Source organism: Mastacembelus armatus, chromosome 10 (assembly GCF_900324485.2).
Source record: "Mastacembelus armatus chromosome 10, fMasArm1.2, whole genome shotgun sequence".
NCBI classification, from domain to species: Eukaryota; Metazoa; Chordata; class Actinopteri; order Synbranchiformes; family Mastacembelidae; genus Mastacembelus; species Mastacembelus armatus.
This window is the reverse complement of record NC_046642.1, coordinates 27,324,659-27,348,578: the sequence shown is the minus strand read 5'-3', so window position 1 is coordinate 27,348,578 and position 23,920 is coordinate 27,324,659. Positions and strand designations below refer to the sequence as shown.

Genomic DNA, 23,920 nt, shown 5'->3' with positions numbered 1-23,920 from the left:
GACATTTTGGCAGAGGACCCATCCATAGGGCCAGAAAATTAAGAAACAATGTAGGACCTGCCTTATTTGATAGTGAGTTTTATTTGTGCACTTTCTCTGGCAAATTTGATATTAACCAAATGACCAAACACTAATTGTCACACAGTCAAACCAATGCTTGTGGCACCAATAGAGCCATAAATGGAAGCAGCAATCCTCAAATCACGTCACCTCAGGTCTGACTTTTTCTTGTATGTAAGCGCTGCATCAAAATAAAAGCACATGAGAACTTCCTTTTCACCATTTTTCAGTTTATTGTTGGCATATTGGTGTGTTTGTGTTTGTAATATGAGAGAAAAAAAATGTGTGTATACTGGTTTCAAACTGCAATGTGTACAACACTTTTTTGCATTTGGCCCTGTTTTTGTTTTGTCTATATTAATGGACCCTTAAAGTTTTGGTTACAATGACAGAATTACCATGGATCTCAATCTAAATTACTCTTTCTGTTTATAGACATGATCTTTATTGATATCCAAAAGTGAAAAAAGAATGAAATAATGTCAAACAATGAGAACTTGAGTTTCAGCTAAGGCTGCTGTGACTTTCTGTCTCCCTCTAGAAAAAACAAGCATTTTTAAGGGTTACTTTAAACAAGAGTCAAACCTCTGAATCATCACGTGAAACCCAGCAAACAGAGAGCACACCTTCAGAACAAGTTGATATACTTAGATTTATATAGAGCTTTATATTCAGCTTGAAACTTTTAAAAGAGTACAATAAACACTTCTCACACATGAAACTACTTGACTCCTCAGAATCAGAAAAGTGAAGGCCAGTCACTGTCCAAGCCCACAATGTGAAATCAAACCCAACTCAAAACAAAAAAAACAAAAAAACATGAAGATACCTCAAAATAAAATAATAATAAAAATACCCTGCCCACAATGTTTTCTTACAAAGATTGAAGTAGATTGGAATAGACACCTGACCACACAAACAGAATAGAAAAATCTAAAACGGTGGTATTGCATTTTGAAATGCACAAAGATTCTCCTGTACAATTTGGCGTCTCTTTGCGAGTGCAAACGCCTAAAGGGCTCAGTGGCGGTTTCTCTCTGTGGCTCTTATTTTGATTTGTCTTTCAATATACATATGCAGTCCTCATCTGGTTTATATTTTACTTAAAGATGTATACATCAGTGCTGTAAACAGGCACACACAGATTGAAAAGGGATGGAGAGATCAGTGAGAAGTTTTATATCTCTGTCTGCCGTCCTTCCTCCTCTGTTAAATTTCTCAGTCCTGCTGAGATAATAAGGATCCTCCCGTTAAGGCTATCTGTCTATCTGCCTTCATGGATCCATCGCACCATCGCCAGGGCCCCTCCTCATTGTCCAAATGTCTCCTAATCCCGAGAGAAGCGACCCTCTAGAGCATGGTCCAGAAAGGAGGAAACACAGTTTTCTGTGAGGGAGGAGGGGAGGCCTCATTTATTTTTGTGTAGTCATGACTGTTATTTTTTAATTTTTGCTTGTGAGGAAGGATGATGGTGAATTGAAACATAATTTTTTTTTTTTTTTTTTTTGACAGTCTTGGTCATCAGGGCATTGATTGTGCAAAGTCACGCGGTCTCTGGTATGTCCACCCGAAAGGAGCTAGTAAACCCTTTTCCTCGCTGTAAGAAATAGAGAAAGAACACAAAGCCATGTTAGCTGTGTGTGTGTAAAGGATATAGAGTTTAGCTGAGAAGGATGACAGAAATTAAAAGAGACACACAAAATAGATGGCCTCATTCACACAAAATAAATAGGTCCATACATGTACAACAAGGGGTAGGCATATCTCTCAGCAAGTGAAATGATCATGGATTATATGAGTGTGACTACAGTATGTATATTGACGGGTTTGGGGGGGGGTTAAATATCGCATTGTGGGTGTGCATGGACATTTTAATTAGGACAACAAAAGAGAATGCTGAGCTTAAATGGACTAGAGTCTAACTTGTCATCCATGCCACCTCCCCTCATTTTCCTCAATGCCTTCTCTGTTGTCTGAGTTTGATGGCAGTGATATGGCTATCACCCCCTCCTCCGTCCACATACACCCATCCTCCCAACCCACCTCTGCTCCACCCTGACCTGACCCCAGGCCAGGCCCAGGCCTGCACTTTGCAGGACAAAAGAGTCTCTGTGTATAACTGGCTGATTTGATCAGATTAGGGAGATTCAGCCTCTTGCCATGATTATTCCATCCCTTCCTCGATTCCAATCCTCCTTCCGCCAAGCCTTCTCTGCCCTGACTGTTGTTCCATCTTTGCCCTTATCCAATCCCCTCTTGCTCACTGCCGGTCCTGCACTCATTAGCGTGAGATCCACATTGATCTGCTTTGGTATTGGTCATGGTAAATGCAGTGATATTAGGAGCCCTAGCCCTTCAAGTGCCACACTATAAGCGCATATTAGGAACATCCATGGTAACGATTAGAACCAGAGTAGCATGGAACACTGTGTGCATTAGACTAAAAGTTGCAAAGTGCAGAGAGGGGAAACACAGAATATGGATAATTTGAAAACAAGTTTAATAATATAGTTGTTGATGTTTAGTTGCAGAAAAAATGTTTACATGGTTTAACATTTTTACATCTTATCTCTCCCTGGAATTTCACATATCAATATTACAACCTTAATAATTTATACTCTGTGGAAATCTGTAGTTTTCACATTAAATTTTTTTAGTAAATAAAACCCTCTGTGCATTGTCACACAGTGGTAATGTTGTTTTATTTTATTATACCATAATATAATAAAATATATAATATATATAATAATATATATAATATATAATACTGATATTTTTTTAGTCCATTAGATGGTGTTATATGCTCGTCATGAAGAAACATAGCCTTATATCACCATAGCTGTTATACTGATTGTTTTTTACTGCTTTCTTATAGTGTTGAATAACATTACAGCAGTAATACAGAAATTACTGTACTTGCATAATGATTTCATATCCTGATTTCACTTTCTCTGTTAATTTAGTTTCAATTTGATGGTGTTGATATTCTATAGTCTTATATCTTTGCATATCTTTAATATTATTGTTTTAATTTCCTCACCATTTCTTGTGACCTTGTGATCCCTTTTCCGAATCATTTCAGCTCAAAAACACATCACCTCAACTTATGTAAGTAATTATGTCATAAAGCCATTTGAGAAGTTTTCATAATTTTTATGTTCCTATAGATGGTGTTGATATATTGTAGGTATGGACGAACAAAGCCTACAATTATTACATAATTAGAATCAATTCTAATTGGTAAGTTGATATTTTGATTATAATTTAAATGCTTTATTATGAATTTATAAATGTTGTATTAAAATATTAAATTTTAATATTTTAACATTTTAATTGTTGTTGTTCTTTACATCACATTTCCTCACCTGATACTGCTGAATTACATTACTATTGTAATAAATTAAAATCATCACCATTATCAGTACTACTGTTATTAGACCCTTTTAAAATACATCTTACTTTTGCAATACTACTGTATTTTTATAATTTAATTGGTTAATTTGATATGTTCTCTTCATCTTATATTCATTTAAATGATAGTGACATATGATTTCAATGAGTCAGCCCTACTTAAATTCACAGAACTGCTATACCTTAAGTATACCTGATAACCAGTGTGCCACCAATCTTTTAAGGGGATGAGGAGGATCTTCTAATGTGAACAACTGGTTGCTTGATCTTGATCGACATAACTTTTAGAGCCACGAAAAAAAAGCATATCATAATGAATAGCATACCAAATGAATAAAACATTCATAAAAGGAAAAAAAAAAACATTTTTCCTGCTGTTCTTACCAGCATGGTGTGGTTTTAAATGATGGCACTAGGGAAGCAGCGGGGCTCTGACAGTCTGATAATTCCAGCTAGCTGTGTCAGATGATGAGAGGGGGGACTCTTCAGGCACTGCTTGACAAAATTATAATTAAACATTATCACCAAATTGCAGCGATTGAGGATGTATCTCTTTGTGGCCTTTAAATTAGATTTTAGAAATACTAATTCATTGGGAGATGCACCTTTTCCCTTATTTTTTTCTCTTCAATTATCTAAAACTGTTTTGTGATCCTTAGCTCCAACGCAATGACATTTGTCGAATGAAAATGAGCTGTTAAGCTTGCTGCCTGCCACTTTTCTTCACTAATTAAAACCGCCATTTGTCATTGCTGTTGCTGGGCTTCATGAGAGGTCCAGTGTCTCATATATTATAGCAGCCGTTCTACCATAATGAGACTGAGCTTCCTTAATGCTAACATCGCCATCTACATTAAAGCTACATTTATAGATCATAATTGCTTTTGGCATCTTTAATTTGGAAAGGCCCACAGTCCAATCACTGCTGAAGGTTTGGATGTGTATATGACTAAGTATGAATTGAAATGGTAGGTGAGGGAAAATAAAATGATCAGTTGGAGATAATTGAGATGTTTGAAAAAGAGGGAAGAGTTAGTTTAACACTCTGACAAGAGGCTGAGAGAACAGGGTCAGACTTGAAATGAATTTCATGCTTCCTTCCGCCAGCCAATCCAGGGAGAAAATTGAATTTGGAATCTTTGCTTTTTCATCTAATTCTATCAGCACATCAGAGAATAGGGTGGGCACTTAGGCCCAAGCAAAACACAATACTCACTTAAATAAGCAGGGTTATAAGGTGCCCTGGAGGTAAGCAGAAATGCTTCCAACCCTTTCCCCTCTAGCGAGTCATGGTGGTGGCTGAGGTGATAGTTATTGAGAAGGTGGTGGTGGTTTTGGTGATGGTGGAGGTGTTGACTGAGGGGAATCTCTTTGCCAAAGGTGGAGAATGACTTATCAGCCGTTTGCTCTGGGCTTTCAAATACCTCTGTGTCAGGGACTGAGTCCATTCCAGGCACATGAAGATTGCTGCGGTAGTCCGGACCCTGGCGTCTGTCAGAGGGCATGAAGCTCGGCATCCAGCAGCGATCAGAGTGGCCCAGGGCCTTACACTCCTCTGTGCAGTTAGAGAACAGATCGGCACCTGGAAAGGGAGGAGAAAAAAAACATGAGAAACGTGCAGAAGCGTTTTGCATTTTTTTGAACAAGCAAATCATCTAGGAAACATGACACCTGAACAAATGCACATATACCGTATGCACACAAACAAATGCAACTCAATCAAGACTTTCATAAGTATGCCACCTGCTCTTTGATTCCTCTTTTCAGGGCTTTCTGTTTCACCGTGTTTAAGATCAAAGCCCCCTGCACAATAGATAGGAAAACCCCTCTGTTAACAAACACAGTGAAGGACTGTGCAACATAGTGACTCATAGTATGTTGTGTTTAGTAATAGCTTTACTTACTTAAATTTCAGAGTACTTAAGTATTAAGATTTTACACGAGATCAACTTATGAAATATGGAAACTGCCATTACAACAACAGTAAAATCTATGTAAGCAATTTATTATAAAAACAAATATTATAAGTACAGTATTATGGAGATCATGTCTAGACTTTTATATTAGACATCTAGGTTCTCATTAAAGAATTTGCCATGCATCCAATTTCCTAACAACCCTACTTCAATATATCATGCTATGGAGGCTATTGACAGAAACACCAAGAATATGGAATGACAGTAACAGAGGTAGAAATACATAAATACTATAGTTAAATACTTCCTTTTGATTCCATTTAAAGAGTAACAATAGACATTTTCCAGCATGTCATTTATTTAGTTAAATGTGGTACTACACCTCTTGCTGATAGTAAGATTGCTACGTTTATGTGCATTTTAACTACTAGCAGTTATTTTGTATGCAGCTTCATCCCTTTCAGTTGAACATTTTCTTTTTGTTTTAGATATTTAACACTTTTGTTTATCATCTCAAGTCCTCCATTTAACAGTTATTTTGGCCGAGGGATGTGCACACAAAGTCAAGTAAAGTTAGCAAGTTCTATTTACAGTGCTCAAAATCACAAATTTGTCTCAAATTACATTAAACTATGTACAGCATAAGAAACTCTATCCTCTTGGTTCAGACGAGAAAAGGAGAAATAAGAATCCCTCTTTTAGGATGGTCAGCCATACGGAAAAACAAAAAAGAAATAACAATAGTAAAATTACAATAAATGTGATCGGGTGGCAGCCTTGCTATACATCTTATTTTCTTAGTAAAACTATACCAGGAAGTAGCTATAATACAAAATAATGTAAACAGCAAAAATGCGAGTAACATCAAAATTTCTGTGCACATCTCTATTCTTGACACTTACAAGCTTTCATTTTTGCCCACTGAAAAACAGACAGGAAAAAGACAAAAAGCTTAAAAATAGCCTTATATTAAAAGAGATTATGTAAGGTAAGGTGAAGGACACTAATGGGCATCACTGATATGTAAACCTTTTTACTTATTAGAATGGAATAATTATTCACAATAGCTAATTACTGTGTATGTGTACATGTAAATTCAGTTACATCCAAATTCAGTAAGCCTTTATTTGTAAAATGTAAACTCCCCCTCAAGCTACTGAGAACATGAGCTTAATGCAGGTTAATCCTTCAGTGTTGGCTTGCCAGGCTCATAGCCTGTGGTACAATGTTAGGACCTCAAATATATCTTCATTCAGATGCTAAATATCACAGGTCATTAGATGTTTGAATGTGTGATCTGTTACGAAAACAACAACAACAAAAAAAAAGCAAACCAAAACATAAGTGTCCTTGGAATAAGTGTGTGGAATTTATACAACAAAGCAAGAGCATATATGTGTATGTGTGTCTTTGCACGGGTTGTCAGGTTGGTGCATTCGTCAGAGCCATTGCCAACAAACCGTCCATGCTCTCTGAAGCCTGGACATTAGATCAACCAAACCACAAACTCAATAGTATCGGATTACCAGCTTGGCCTTGTCGCCAGCCCTCTGTCTCAAAACCTATTGTCCTCCATTAAAAGCTGCCTGCAGGTACGCCTGAAAACCAGTTTGAGCATGCTCACTTTCATGTGGAGTAATTTTTTGTTTGGCCTTTTGATAGCTAAAATTCTCTGTGAGGAAAGCACCTTTTGTCAGCCGATTGTCAGCCATAAGCCAAATTGTGTATTCATTGCCCCATATGTTTTTTGCAATAGACCCTGGATCCTGTGTATGCATTTTTTAAAAACTAAATCAGCTTGCTGTGTATGTGTGTCTAAGTTGCTATTTGGGGGTAAAATCTGTTCTGTCCAGCTAAGGCTATCTGCTGCTAATCCCTCTGAATACAGACTGATTAGGCTAAGACTGTGTCTCAGTAAGCAGTATGTGTTGTGTGTGTGTTTGTGTGTGTGTGTGTGTGTGTAAGTTTGTTGTGTGTATGTAGCAGTCAGCAAACTGGGAATTTGCTTTGTTACAAAGCAGATTAATTTGGCTTGCTGTCACTAACAGCTTGGAAAAGTGCCCAGTCTTCTATCGAGAGAGGAGAGGGTCTCTTATTAAATATTAACCACCATGCCATAAATACACCATCACATTACATTTTAATATGGTCTCTCACACCGTTGGATGCGACTTACTGTACAGCTCAATGGGGTAACAACTAGAACACATGCTGGGTGCTGACATACTGTATCAGTGCACCTGGATGTGCAGAGAGTAAGGCATTATGGGCAGCAACAAAAAAGTCAATGGAGGACACAGAGCTCTCTTTCCATTACAAAATGGATGCTGTGTTAATTCTCAAAATGGTAACGGGAAATGTGGCATTTAGACTCTGTCAGAGATAGAACACATACAGAGACAGAGAGGGAGAAGAAACGAGAGGAGAAGGGAGGTAATTTCAGCCACAAAGCCAGATCAAGACATCTTGATATTTCTTGACATTTTGGCAAAATTAGATGTTCCCTTGGCACATTAGAGTGTCACTATCGAATCAGAAGGAAAAGAAATCCAGCTATAAAACTGAACCCCTACCACCACCAGACACAGAGAGCCTGAGCTGTACTTCAATTGTGAATAATGGTTGTAGGTAATACCTTTATCTTTCTGCTCTGTAGTTTTCCAACAATTTTCTTAGAGCAAACACTTTGCATAAGCTATGGGGTTTTGATCCAGCTGCAGACTACAGTATCTTCTTTTTCAAAAAAATAGTGTCAACATGTCTCAGGCTTTATAAGCCCAAGAAATGCAAAGAGGCCAATGAGGAGACAGGGGGGACAGTGTAATGCAATCATGAAGCAAGCAGACCCTCGTTACTTCTAGCACCTTGTCTCATCTTAGCATTCAGCATGGCGGTTGCAGAGGGGAAACGCAAAGGCTTCATAATAACCTTCAATTGGTAATGGGTATGCAGAGGTCTGAAAAATGAATTACTGATCAGTGAGCTGTTACCACAGTGATAACGTGAACTGCAGGTCTAAGAAGGAATTCATCAAGGCAGCATAGTGAGATGAGAGTGGAGTGGGGGTGGGGTAAAAGTTGATAAGTGTCTTGAGTCAATCTTTTCCAAGTACGTGACACTGACTGTATTGCTAACATGTACTTGACACATGTAGCAGGACTGAAAATGGGCTCCCTGAGGGCAGTGACGGGGCTCCAGCAGCAAATACACTGTGATGTAATTCATGAGGAAATGTGCACATCACTGAAGATATAGAATGATCTTTAACTCAAGAGTTCATGCTTAGGCTCTTGTACTAAATAGAAATCTACGAATTAACATTAGCTGCTCCATAAAAATCTTCCAGTTGAAGGTGCCACAGAAGCTTGTAACTGGACCATTCAAAATTTTTGGATAAAGTTCTATTTATTAAACTTTGTCTTCCGATATTAGAGTCTGGTACTAAACATGATCCAATAACAATTCCAATATGTTGAGCTGCTTTTAGGCAATTAGTCAGTATAGATTTTTTTGATGATCAGAGAGTAAGGCAGTGTAAGCTAGTTGTAGTTTTACTGTCTTTCTTTCATGTATGCCAGTACTGCACTGTTTAAATTTTTGATCTACTTTAACTGAATATTTGAGGGCATGTATATGAATATAAGAGTGAAAATGTTTTCACGAGGGTATAAAGACATATACAAGTAACGTATTTTACATGCATGCATATGCATTATATTCACACTAAAATAGGTTTATCTTACATCCATTTTGTTATAATAAATTAAATTAAACAATTATATCTTATATGAATATTTCACAAGGTGGTAGAGACAAAGCGTCATTTAATATTACCAATTTGCAGCAAGTAGATATTTATTTTGGTTTTATGTTCGTTAAGTTGCTACACCACTTTTAAGTGGAACTGAGATTCTGTTGTTCCTGTTTAGCACAAGGCTCTAATTTTACCAGAAAGCTGAACTGCTACGTTGTTAAAGTAATAAGGAAAAAGAAAATATGTGTATGCACATATTAAAAAAAACAATTCGGGCAGTATTTATTCTTAATGCATTTTAGAGCTATTTAGTTTTTAAGCGTATACATTGATTTAGTTGTAATCACTAAATTGTACTTGAAATATGCACCTAGCATTAGGAAAATACGAGTATCAGATCAGGACTCGGTATCGGCAGACACTCAGTATAAAATGACTTGGATTGGATCGGGGGCTCAAAAAAATCGGAACATCCCTAGAATTCAGGAATCTTAGCTTGTAGGGGACATATTATTTATACAGTTTGTTTTTACTCTCACATAAGTAAAGGTAGAAGTAATTATTCTATCATTTGTGAATCCCTTTGGGTTGACTGCTGGTCTGACATATCAGAGGTTGCTATTTGGGCTATAACTTTAGAAGCACATCCCTCATCAATCTTAACATTTTATTATTTATTATAATTTTATTAGTAGTAGCATTAGTAAAGAATAACACAACTCAGCATTCATGAAAATAAAATTTTGTTTCAACTTTTACCATATTTTCACAAAGTGGTACGTCAGATATGAGACTAGTACACTGTTAAATTCAAGATTTTGCTTTTTGTTTTATAATAGTAGCAGTGATAGTGCTAATAATGATAGGTTAAATAGAAATGATAGCAACAACTACTGTAGTACACATAATTCAAAATACAGTATTTATGCATCTCACATCCCTTTCACCACACTGACACATCCACACTATAATTCTGCAGCCGTCGCATCACCACCACTCTAAATCCATGTCTGCATGCTGTACAATACCACTACAATACCAGTATATTGTGTGTAATACCACAATATGCAGTATTTGTTCATGTGAATGCTGCTTTTGACCTTTGCTTGCCCCCAACGAACTGAAACGCCTTGACAATAATCTTGGCACTGACACAGCAAACAAGGAGTTTGTTCCAAATATTGGATCCAAAAGACTCAGGATTTAACAAAACATCCTGATGTTTTGTGTGATGGCTGATATATGAGAGAGAGAGAGAGAGAGAGAGAGAGAGAGAGAGAGAGAGAGAGAGAGAGAGAGAGAGAGAGAGAGAGAGAGAGAGAGAGAGAGAGAGAGAGTCTGTTTATATGTCTTTTAAAGGTGATTTCTGGACTCTGTGACTCTTTAAGTGCATCCTTCATCAAGACAAACTGAGTGGCTTTTGATCAGGGAACAACCAAGCACACAGCCTGAAGCAGCAGAAAATGTTGGCACTACAACACAGCCAGCAGCAGAAAAAGAACACAAATCACTGTGTCAACAGAAAATACAACCGCTATGGTAAAAAAATGAGAGAGAGATAAATTGTAGGGCAATAAGCTTAAACAGTACACAATCCAACAATCCTGTGAGGCCTGTTAGAAGCAGGCAAAAACATGTTCAAACACATTTTATTGGAGTAATTATCTGCCAATATTATATCAATGTTAATGCTTTAATTTACAACAAACAAAATTAGTGCAACAGAAAAATCAAACATGCTAATACAAATCTGATTACATGGAAAAATGTCTCCTTGGAAAAGAAAAAGAAAAGCTTGATTTCTTCCCTCTGACGGATGTATTCATGAAGTCCCTTGTCTAAGCCAGGACAAGAGGTTAACACAGCTTGTGATGGATGATGTGGAGACATTTATATATAATATTGGCTTTTATTAACACTGGTGCAATTCAAGTGAACCCTCACTGCTGACAAGCTCAATTAACAGGCAAAGAATAGGCTGTGTGGTTCTATTGTGGGAGTAGAATTGTAGGGTGTTAAGCCTCACTATCAATTATCCTAATTTAAACAAATAATTAATGAACAGCCAATAGTCTTTAAATTTTGATAACGTTTCTGTGGTTGGCTGTGGCCGCAGGACCAAGGATTCCACTCTATGTGTTTCTGTTCACTGACATCTGTGTAACCCATCCAGCCTAACAGCGGAGGCAAGCTCGATTTGGCACGGCCAGGGCCCGTGCTGTGCCTGAACAGACATGATGACAGGCTCCATCCACAGTCCAATACCAAAGAAAGCTTGCCACTGAATGAAGACATAAATCCGGCATTCATAACTCAGGGGGGCCCTTTTGTATGATCTCAGATGGGTTCATTTAGGCAGGGGAGATTAACAAAGTAAAAAAAAAAAAAGATGAGTATGGGAGAATGTGGTCTAAAAAAAAGAAGAATGAAACGAGTGCAGTCCCGGAGTAGCTGCATTAATGAATGAATGCATTAATTAATCTAATCAAGGAATGAATCGTCTGTTTTGTTTGCTACAGCCGCAACCTACTTGGTCCATTTCCCAGGACTCTGATGCGAGTGTGGCCTCGTTAAACAGCCTGTCACGTCTCGTCAAGTGGTCTCCAGCACAGAGTGACCGTGCTCGCAGGGAGCAGGCTCCTCATTAGCACCACAACATATTTACAAACAGCAGCACCAGGGTTCCATCATGTATGAGAAAAAAACATGGGCAAGCTTTTGGAAGCGAGCTCACAGGGACGAGATCTGACTTTGCTATAAGCCATCCTTTGTCTTTTTTTTAGGGCTAGCCTAACAGAAAATCACAAGCCACAGTGACACTAGAGAAATTCCTCAACACGGTCAGCATCAATGACCTGGGCACAATTAAATGCTTTATATGTTGCTGACTCAAGCTGTATGTGATCCTAGCCCTAATTAAAATGTGCTTTCATTTTTTCAGCCCTGCACAGTCTTCTGCAACTGAACAAGAAGTGTCTGGAATTCAGGTGCTGAAGAGACAGGGAGCAATCTGCTCATGGACCCACACCACATAATAACCACATGCTAATCAGCAAAGCCTACTCCACTCCTGTCGAAGCTAGAGAGCCATTGATCTGCCCTTTGAATGTGCAGCTGCAAATAAACTGGCAGGTTACACACACTAGCAGCAAAGCCAGCTCTTACCAGATGAATGGCCTCGATTGGTGGCGTCGTGGTCGCTGTCTCCCTGCTCACTGTCTCCATGGCCACTGTCTTTGGAGCTGACCAGATCTGCCTCCTGGAACGCTGAACTGAAAGCAAAGAGAACATTAATTCAAAGCTTTAAATTAGCATTCTGTTTTCAACAGCAGTCCCACCCCTTTTCAATCTTTCTAACCCCATTTTATCATCTGGAACATCATATCAAATGAGTTGGCGCTGAATAAACTAGAAGCAGTCAGATACTAGATGTATTACAGGTGGGTGTCAGAGAGCAGCAAAGAGACTGCAGTGAGAATCTCTTTCCATGTTTACCTGTTGACACGTCTCGGCCTGTCAACCAGGTAGCTAAGTTCAGCTCGTTGGTGTTTGGTCTGAAAGAGAAAGGGGCAGTTTTCAGGATGTGTCACTGTGTCTCGCTTGAGTACATTATGTAACATGATTAGCATAGGGAAAAGAGGAGCAGAAAAAAACATCACCACCATCGAGCCCACACAGTGCCAGGCTGATGTTAGAATTGAAATGAACCTGTCCTGCGTCTATTACACATATCACTCATGTCTGATGAGGAGTGTGTAGTTGAGGACGATTGTTTTCCCATGGGAGGAGAGAAGGGGGGTAATGGCTCTACAGATATGTTGCCAAGACACAAGATAAAGTAGTGGACCTATTCAGTCTGGCACAGCCAAAAGACACATCTTTGTTCTAGTGCAACTCAGCAACATTGTGACCAGTATGCTTAATGTGAATGCTGTTATCCCTGGGGACTGTTGTCTCCCTCTCTCTCTCACAATAATTTCCTGGAGACTTGCCCCAACCTTAACTATAACCACTAGTTGTCAAACACTAACCCTCGCCCTAACACTAACCTAACCTTTCACTAACCTCACACCACAAAAAAAAGTCATCACCATAAAACTGAGTGATATACATGGTGGGGACCATGGGTTCCTACAGTGTGACTAACACCAGGTGCACACACACACACACACACAATGAGATGCACCCAAAGGAACTGGCAGACTCCAAACCACCCTGCATTATCCCTATAAATTTCTATTATTCAGATTTACTATAATTTCAAAGACTGCACACTAGTCTAACCACTGTTTGCTTTAGTGCCTTTCCTGAAATAAGTCAAAGGATGTTGTGGGAAACTGTGTGCATGACTAACTGCCATTTGTAGACCTGGCAAGCCACTAAACTGAAATTAAAATGTATCGAATGAAAATGTCTTCAATTTGAAATGTACTTACTATCTGTCATGTAGACGAGTAGTAAAAAACTGGCAGATTTCATGAGTGTGAGGAATGGATAAGGTCTGAGACATGCTGAGGTTCTCTGAATGTTACGGGAAGTTAAACTGTAGGTATTAGGGTATTAGAGGGACTCTTACCTCATTTGATAAAATGCTGCCATTTGATATGATGTCAGGCTGCTGGTCTGTGTACCCTGTCACTATGGCCCCGCATGGGTTGTGATCGGTGTCTGTGCTCCTAGATGGACTACACGGCTTTAGGAACATGAGGTCGGTTTTGGCAGACTCTGGAGTCAGACATACCTGATAGCAATAGTTCTGGTTTTGGTGGTGGGAGCCGAAGCTCCCTGACTCCTCCACGGGGACTTGTGCTGTAGCAGCCCCACTGACGTTACCAGCGCTTTGCACCAGCATGATATCCGATTTGCTGAGTTTTTTCTTACGGGCTCGGCCCTGCCGTGAACAGCAGGAGCTGCAGCCCAGACAACAGTCACTGGTAAGGCAGGTGTAAATGTTGAGCTTTTTGTCCTTCTGGCAGCGTACAGCCAGAACAATCATGACCAGGAGGAAGATGAATGAGACGGAGCCCAGGGCAATGATGAGGATTAGGGTGAGATCGAGCGTGCCGTCTTTGGCCTTGGCAGTGCCTCCACGGTCCCCACCTCCACGGCCTTCAGCTACACTGTCCACCAGCACTACCAGCACGCTTGCGCTGGAGGACAGGGGTGGCTGGCCATGGTCTCTCACCTCAATCAGCAGGTCATACAGCTGGTGAGGGTCTCGCTTAGCTGACACCCGCCTTGCTGCCCTCAGCTCACCTGTCCTCCAGTCCATTCTGAACATTCCATTCTCATTCCCCCTCTGTATGCTGTAGGACAGGCGAGCATTCTCTCCATCATCCGCATCCATAGCAACAATACGGGTCACCAAGTAGCCTGGTTCAGCTGATCGGGGCAGGGGCTCTCTAGCTGTGCCATTCTTCCCCAGGGGTGCCAGCACCACTGGGGCATTGTCATTCTGGTCCACAATGATAACTTTGACTGTGGCATTGGAAGAGAGCTCTGGGGCACCCCCATCTCTGGCCTGGACCATAAATGTGAAATCTTTAAGCTGCTCATAATCAAAGGACCTGAGTGCATACAGATAGCCTGTCTCCTCATTGATTGACACATAGGTTTTCACTGACATTCCCTGGATGTCACACTCTAAAATGGAGTAGCTGATTAATGCATTCTGCCCGATGTCTGGGTCCAGAGCCGTTACAGCGTGTATGTACGCCCCTGGCACATTATTCTCTGTCACATACACGTCATATATGGACTGCGTAAACGTGGGCGCATTGTCATTCTCATCTGACACCTGGACTCTGATGGACTTACTGGAGGCAAGAGATGGTGTCCCTTTATCCCGCGCGACCACAGTGACAGAGTACGAGTCCGCCTGCTCCCGATTCAACGGGCCGTCGGTCACTATGGTGAAATAATTCCTAAATGAAGTTTTTAATTTGAACGGGACATCGCCGATGATTTCCACGTGGATTTGTCCGTTCTCGTCTGAGTCCCGGTCAGTCACACTCAGCAGTGCAATGACGGTGCCGGGAGTCGCCTTTTCGCTTACAGACTCGGTGACAGTGCTGAAGGTAATGTCCGGCGCATTATCGTTCACGTCGGTGACTTTTACCAGCACTTTGCAGTGCGCGGGCACGGCATTTGGCCCCAGATCCTTGGCCTGGACAAAGATCTGATACAGGCTGCTTTCCTCGAAATCCACCTCTCCACGCACTTCAATGCGCCCAGTGCGTGGGTCGATACTGAACAGGTCCTTTATGCGATTAGAAATGTGGTTACTAAAAGAATAAACTATCTCACCGTTTGATCCCTCGTCCAGGTCTGTGGCGTTTAACTGTATGACCAACGTGCCCGCCGGTGCGTTCTCCGAGAGACTCACCGTGTAGACGGGCTGGTCAAACACCGGCACGTTATCATTAGAGTCCAGTACTTTGACCACCAGCAGCGCGGTGCCAGTCCGTGGAGGCTGACCGCCGTCCACAGCGGTCAACACGTACCTATGCGCCGCCTGCTGCTCCCTGTCCAACGGCTTCTCTAGAACCAGTTCTGCGAACTTATTCCCGTCCGTTTGGGTCTGCACATCCAGGTAAAAATAGTTGTTGGTTGTGATATCATACGTGCGTAAAGCGTTAGAGCCCACGTCCGGGTCAAACGCGCTCTCCAAAGGGAAACGGGTACCTGGAGTTGCGCTCTCAGATATTTCCACCGTGATGTCTGTCTCTGGAAAGCTGGGCGGGTTGTCGTTAATGTCCACCACCTCGATTTCAACTCGAAACAGCTCCAACGGGTTCTCCAAGAACACCTCCATGTTGAGCTGGCAGCTGGCGCCCTGCTTGCAAATCTGCTCTCGGTCGATTTTCTCGTTAACAAACAGAACGCCGTTCTCCAGGTTTACCTCTAGGTACGGTGTTCGAGAGCTGGGCACTACTTGGAAGCGACGGGAGGCCAGTTTGGTAAGGTCCAATCCCAGGTCTTCGGCAATGTTCCCCACCAATGTGCCATGATCAGCCTCCTCCGGCACAGAGTAGCGTATCTGAGAGAGCACTCCATCCGCGAAGCACAGGACAATTAAAAGCACAATCATCGCCAGAAAAACAAGTGCACTTCGGTAGCAAAAAAGAAAAAATCTTATCCTCGATTAATGGACAAAATGTCAATTTTCATCGCTGATTTCAGTCCGGTGGTAAAAGTCTCCAAAAATGCGTAAAAGTATCCAAAAATGTGTAAGGCGTCCAGAAAATTCTGTCCCATTAAAAGAGAGGCATTTTGATATTTTAAAGGAGTTTTAATGGTGGCATCTGCATTTTTTTGTTATTCTAGTTTTGCTGTCTTGTTTTTCAGCTGCGTCCCGGAGAAGCTACAGCGCACATTCCAATGAAACGCAGTGTCGCTTGAGTGAAGAAACCCGTCTGGACAGTAGTTTGAAAAAAATATAGGTTATGATCCATGTAAGAAAAATACGCGATGCATTCTCTGTTCTGTGGTGGTCCCTAATTAGTTAATATATTTCATAGTTTTCCTTTTTGTATTTCTGGCTCTGTCTTCTCTTGGCACCCTGCTCTCTCACTGCGGTCTCCTCTATTCCACTATCTAATTCTGTTCTCTCAGCTATTTGGTTTTTTTCCTTTTCCTTGCATTGTACCTCCCCCTCGCAGCCCCCGCGGCTGTAAATCACGCCGAGGGCTCTCTCCTGATTGGATAGCAGTGTTGCCTGTCAACGTTTGCTCTGCCCATGTCTCTCTCACTGGTCCTGTATCTCTCTCTACCTCCCTTTGAGCTCGGACTGTCATGTCTTTAGAGTACCTAACGCACAAGAAAAGAGAGGTAGACAATAAAGGGCTGGACATGTGGGACTTAACTCCTCTGTTGCCAACATTCTCATTACACTCCACACCAGCCCATAATATAAAGAGCATAATCTAATAAACTACTGTGTAAATACAGTAAGTAGAAAACTTGTGGACTTGACCTTGGCCTGTGTGAGCCTAAGGATATGCTGGGCGAACGGGGTTAATACATGCAAATGTTGTGATATGTATGCAGTGAATCATTCACCATTCATGTGCTGCTCTCAGGGCAATGCGCTATAATTACACCCAGTAGTGGTAACGTTATTATCTCTCCTCTAGCCACACAGCAGCGGGACAGAGAGACAGGGAGAACGGCAGATCTGCGAACCTCATACGACCCCTAGCGGTGTAACTGCAAAGCATGGGTCGTTTGTCGTATGTAAAATAATGGTTTTCTAAAATATAGGGAAAGTTATGTGGAGAAAGGCAGGAGTTACAAGTCAGAGTTAAATCTGGAAGATGGTTGGATGGAGTAAGTAAGGACACTCAGACTTTTCTGAGGACCTATGCTGCATACAGTACTTTTTTAGTCCAAGCTCTGAAGGTGAGTTTGGTGTTATAGCCTATTCCTCTGTGATAGGGCTTATTCATTGCCCCATCTACAAATAAACTAAACACTTGTATTTTAACGTATTTTATTGTCTATTGTGAACATGTTGGCTGTGTAAAAATTTATTTAACCACTGGTGCTTGTTTTAATCATGTTTGTGTTGTTTTGGGTTGTCTTTGGTTGCTTGGTTTGTAGAAAATAATAATAGTAATAGTAATAAAATAATAGCTGTGCTTTGGCTTGAAGCGTTATATTTGTTCCTAAAACAGTTTCATTCCAAGGCCAGGTTACTTATTTACAATGGAGCATTTGACTGTATCACATGGTCCTCATTTGAAGATGATGCTTGTTTAATTGTTAAGGAAGTGTAGATGTTCAAACAAAGAGTGAAATGGGCCGAGGGTCGATCCATCCATCATCTATACCTGCTTATTCCTATTTAGGGTCACAGGGATCTGCTGGAGCCTATCCCAGCTCTCTTTGGGTGAAAGGCAGGGGTCCACCCTGGACAGGTCCCCAGTCCATCACAGGGCCACATAGAGACAAACAACCTCACACACTCACACTCACTCCTATGGGCAATTTAGAGTAACCAATCAACCTGACATACATGTTTTTGGACTGTGGGAGGAAACCAGAGTACCTAGAGAAAACCCACACAAGCACAGGGAGAACATGCAAACTCCACACAGAAAGGCCCTTGCTGGGTTTCGAACCAGGAATCTTCTTGCTGTGAGGCAACTGTGCTAACCACCAAGCTATTGTACCGCCCTTTATTAATAATTTGCACACAGTAACTCTGGGATCGACTGCTGAAGCATCTAAACTTAAGTGATAGTGGGATGAGAAAATGTAAAAAAAATTAAATAAAAAAGATATTGTCTATGCAGGAGCATTAAGCATAAAAATAGAAGTGGATGTGCATTTATATGAAAGTTATTTGCTTAGGAATAAGGAAGTCAGAAAAAAAACAAGGTCTAAGTAGCAGTGTAAAGGAGGGGAGTCAGACAATGGATGAAACAGTGTTAAAAACAGACTAGGCTAATCATATACCAGAGTTTATAGCCGTACATTTATTCAGTGAACCACCTTTATCCATTTTTTTTCTGTTGCAAATTATTCCAAGTAGCTGAAGCAGAAAACAATAAGACTTTTGTGCAATTAGATATTGCACAGAAACGGTAACTGCACATGATATCAAATGCAATTATTATGTCACCATTAACTACTTATTTCTAAGGAATTAATTAATGGGCATTATTTGTGCAATCCATACTAGGTGTATAAACAGTATCTAAAAATGTATTAAAATTTTTGTGGATGTTGTTGAAGGTTTATATATAATATATAATGAAATACTGCTAAAATTGTAATTTATCATATATATATTTGTTATATCAGCCTTTAGTTTCCTTTTCTGTGTGGCAGTATGCTTCTCATAGTTTTTCAATTACTGATTGTGTGCAGTTTTTTTCTTACCTTTAATTTGATTTTAATTGTTTCTTTTACGTATAAATCATCTCCTGCTTGTCTTATTACTGTGAAGTGACACTTGACCGTGGCCATAAGGGAATATCTGTGCCTTCCCTGTGAGCTCAGTAGGCGTGCAACCGAGTCTGGGAGCTGAGCAACTGAAGTCAGACCGAGTGCTCCCCCTAGTGAATGACTGTATCACCACACCATAAATACTGCTTTGCATGGTCCCTCTCTATACTGATTCCCTTTACACTGTCACACACACACACACACACACACACACACACACACCAGCAGCAGCAGGATGAGTACTTGATTCATGCTGTCTGCAGACTGTCAGAGCCACACACACACGCGCGCACACACACACACACACAAATGGGGGCCACTGAAGAAGAAACATGAATTGGCTCTAAAAAGAGATTTTCTACATCAAGTCTCATCAAGTCAGTGGTGCAGTCAGACATGCATCACTGTCTGCCAAAGTGAGCCCACAGAGAGGGGGGTATCAGTCCTTTCTGCATTTGCAAATCCACATGTTAATCCATGGTGAGCACTGATACACAAACCAAATTAATAGCCAAAGTTAACTACACAAATATGATTATAGTTCTCTCATCATTCCCTGATAACATTGCTTTACCCCTCTTATACCACAGAAACAGCCCTCCTTTCTTGGTTTACACTGTCATACATGATTATTCTTAAGGCATTATTTTGGCTTAAAATACATAGTGAGCAGTAATTGCAGTCCTTTGGTAGGTAAAACTAATGGTTGTCTCACACATCAAATGTTTCCCACACATTGTGGTTGTCAAATAGTAAAAAAAAAAAAAAACAAGTGTCTAAAAAGGGTGCCCTAAAGCTGTCCCACCCATTAGATAATTAGAGCAAGAGAAACAGCATGTAATCATTAAGTGTTATAAAGCTACAGGGACCAGAGAGCATCATCTAACCTGAAACTAAGCACTCTCTCCTCCTGTTAGCTTTAACAAACACACTATCAATTACCACACAAGTGGAGTCACTCTTGTAATGTCATACTCAAGGTAAATTTAGATATTAGGGAAGACTAACAGCTTTTGGCCACATAAAGGACAGCACAGGCTGGTAAAAGCAATTCAGCACTTCAGACACTAAACTATTCTTTAAAACACAATGACAAAAAACAATAACAGTAAACACTGACCTACACATTCAAATTAAGTAAGGCCACTGATATCCTGAGCCCAGGAAATCCAGGCATTTGCATTATTTGTATTAGCTATGCATCCATGTTTCCTCTTGGAACATTGAAGGCTCTTTGTATATGTGATCATTTAAGTGTATAAGTATTACAGGAAACAAGTATATTCTCTTATTGCAGAGCTATTCAGCTGATATACACATTTAAATTGATCTACACATTTTGATGCAGGATTAATGTATCCAATGTATGATGAATTGAAAATAAATTCAGAAAAGAATAGAAAAAATGATGGGTCATAAAACATTGTCAAGACATTTAGAGGTTCCATACTAAGAATGACAGAGACTGTTTAACATGGAGTCAAAGACAGCCGTGAGGAAATGAATAGATAATGTTAGAATCACACAGGGTTATGAATAACCAGGTTATGGTCTATAATCATATGCACTTCAGGAAAAGACATGACAGGAAATCTATGAATACAGAGGATGCTGATGACAACACAGAATATAATTTGATTGGATGTAAATAAACTTACTTTTTCAAATAATTTCAAATAATTAAATTCACTTTTGTATAGCTCCACATCATTATAAAAAGTCATCTCAAGGGACTTTACAAATCCTTCATGAGCAAGCAACAATGGAGAGGAAAAAACTCCCTTTAACAGAGAAAAATACTGCCTTCAAATGCCTTTGTACTGCAGATGAGAGGTTTTCTTTATGTTTCTTAGCATTCATCATCATATGGTCCTGATATGGTACTATGAGTAATGATGATGCTGATTCTGGGATCTTGATTGACTTAGGTTCTGTCCAATCATTAGCAAGAGGTGTTGCCCTGACTATTTTTATAATTTGAAATTTTGTAGTTTGCACATTTTTGCATTTGCTGAAATATTGCTGCATTTAATTGAAATATTGCTGTTCTTACATTTAGATTCATTAAAACCTTTTGTGAAATGTTGTGAATACCATTTCTGTGAAAATCTCCCATCTGTCTGTTGGAAAATTAAAAACATATTTATCAGTTTTAAGGGATAAAACATTTTGAATTTGATGCAGAATCTCATTTTAAAAAACAGCAAAACAAAACACAGCAGAGTAATTGGCACAGAGCCATGTCTCGCTCAACGTACTGAGCATTTTTGTTGTATTATTATTTAATCTCTTTTTGCATTTTCTGCTTCCTTCTAAGCGTGTGTGTGTGTGTGTGTGTGTGTGCGTGTGTGTGTGTATGTGTATGAGTGAGACCTCCAGCAGTTTCTAAATAACCTGTTAACTTGAATCGAAGCCATTAGAACTCTCAGATTGCTGTTTGTGTTTGTCTACCTTGAATCACTCCCTTCACATCTGTTAAACCCACACAATGCACCACTTGTCAGACAAGTAACTGCATTTAAAGGCAGCAGAGAGAAGTAAGGTCTGAAGCAATTCACACTCGAACGGCTTATCTCCACCCTGGAACACACATCTCAGTATGGCTACACGTTCTTCAAAGCCTGAAGGTTTGAACAAATATCAGGGGCAGCCTGTTGACACTTCACAAATCAGCCCAGAGGTACACACTTACAGAAGCTGCAGAAAGCAAAAAAAAAAAAACAGTAGAACATAGCTTCATTCAAATGATTGTGTTAAGAGCTGAACATAGTGCTGCAGACTGACAGCATTGTCTGGAAGCTGTTAAAGCTTGTCTACTTTCCCAGATTTTGTCTATCACCCCGGCTCATTTAGCCACACTCCCAGTTCCATTTCACAGACTGCACAGACTGAGTGTGACACCTCAAACACACATGATTCCAGATGCTTTAATTTTTAATAAAACCACACTGAAAACAATAGCCACTGTCAAAGGCTCATCTGCTGGTCTAGTCACATATGTGCTAACTTTGTAAAAAATCAGCAGCAATGAGAACAGTACTGTCATGGTGGCAACACTCAAGCAATAGAAGCTTCACTCAGTCAGATGGTAAAAGGCAGACGGTATGAAGCCAACATGAGGCACCCCCACAGTGACTGGGGGCGTGGACAGACAGAGGCAATTGGAGGAGAGACAGAATGAGGGGTAGACAGATGGAGAAAGAAGCATAGAAGAAAGTAGAAGAAGCATCACGGACACAGATGGATGTCAGACAGCAGAACTGAGGCAGCCAAGCCAGTCTGTTTCATACTTATCATATTTTATCAGCTTTAACTTCTGAAAGTTTAAATTGCAGAAAAGTGGTGAGCAGACATAATGCCTGATGGAAGCAATTCACTGGATACATTATCTGAGTTTAAACCTGGTATGATTATTTTAATTTGGACACTTTGACTTGGACTTAAATATGTTTTCTTATAATTTATAATTTTTAAACTTGTAACTGCACTTCTGCTTTTTACCAATGGCTATTCTAAACCTAAACAGTTACTAATAACCCCTGATTGCACAGATGAATTGAGTGTGTGCATACAACTACAGTGAAAACAGTAGAAATTAAGTTTTCCGTAATTAAAAGTTATAGTAAACTTGAAGGGACTGAAAAAACATGCATAATGTTAATCATAAACAATAACTCTTGCTTCACATGGAAAAAAAGATTATATCTACAGCACAACTTCATAGTTCATTAACAAATTTATATAACTCACCCAAAAGCATGTTTCTAAAGTAAATTATGTCAAATAATAAAAAAGCCTTGAAATATCCCTTTTGCTTTTAAAGGTCAAAGTGCTCAAAATGTTCAGTTTTATCAGTAGAAAAACAGGCCAATTAAATATCAGAGGTTCATACTTCAGTGTTTCCAGCTTCTGTTATTTCATACTTTTCATACTACATTTCAGAGGAAAATATTGTACTACTTTTATTTCAGAACTTTAGTTACTACTTTTCAGAATCAGATGACTAAAAGAAAATACAGTATAATCATAAAACTTTACTGAGCCACAAGTTACCCAGTAGTATGTATATCATTGTTCGATCCACCTTTAGCTGCATCATGACGAACACAATAATGCCTCTGTAAATATTATCCAAAACTGTAAAATTCATCAATGTGAGATGTGCCACGCAGAACTTGTACTCTTGGTACTTCAAGTATATTTGCTAATATTGTTGTACTTCAGCAAAATTTTGAAAGCATACTTTTGCTCGTAACAGAAGATATTACCCTGTGGTATTTGTACTTTCACTGTACTTAAGAAAAAAAATCTCTTCCACCACTATAATATAGGGCATAGGCTACACAGCTCATGAAGTTCAAATTGCAGAAAACTAAATGTGGAAAAAAATCCCTGTTGAGAAAAAACTTTAAAATTTTAAAAAAAGAAATTTGTACACAAGAATTTGCAGTTGAAAATAAATCCAATATATAATCCATAAACCTACAAGGCTGCAGACAGTGTTTTGTGGCTGAAAACACTGATTATATGTGTGACTGTCAAACAGAAAAATCGGAAAGCTCCTTCCTGTGCTTTAAACGTGTTGTAAATGTTTTTTTTTTCTGACTGAACACCTCCTGCTCATGAGAGGGTTTGCATCAAGAGAATCTGTAAAGATTACAACAGTCACTGAGATATCAGACTGGAGAATAATCCAACTGGCAGGTAATGGTAATGTTACACTGCAACAGATGATGATACTGGAAAGAGACCTGCAGAAAGACCCTGAGGCAGCTGTCAGGGTGATGGCTCACAACAACTACTCCAAAGTAGGAGCTGCTCTGACAAG

The 23,920-nt window shown here is 39.8% G+C and overlaps 1 protein-coding gene across 6 annotated transcripts; it reads right to left on the bottom strand.

Annotated features, from left to right (window-relative positions):
• Positions 1-269: 269 nt before the first annotated feature.
• Positions 270-16,733, bottom strand: pcdh10b (protocadherin 10b). Of its 6 annotated transcripts, none has more exons than XM_026330664.1 (6): positions 13,718-16,733; positions 12,637-12,695; positions 12,307-12,413; positions 4,688-5,053; positions 3,856-3,963; positions 270-1,657 (listed from the first exon to the last, which is right to left on the bottom strand). In XM_026330664.1, the coding sequence occupies exons 1-5, from the start codon at positions 16,229-16,231 to the stop codon at positions 3,884-3,886; spliced, it is 3,126 nt and encodes a 1,041-aa protein (XP_026186449.1). In that variant the 5' UTR covers positions 16,232-16,733; the 3' UTR covers positions 270-1,657; positions 3,856-3,883. The 6 variants fall into 6 exon arrangements, with proteins under 6 accessions (XP_026186449.1, XP_026186451.1, XP_026186452.1 ...); XM_026330666.1 differs by having other exon boundaries at positions 3,856-3,966; positions 4,896-5,053; XM_026330667.1 differs by having other exon boundaries at positions 4,896-5,053.
• Positions 16,734-23,920: the final 7,187 nt, after the last annotated feature.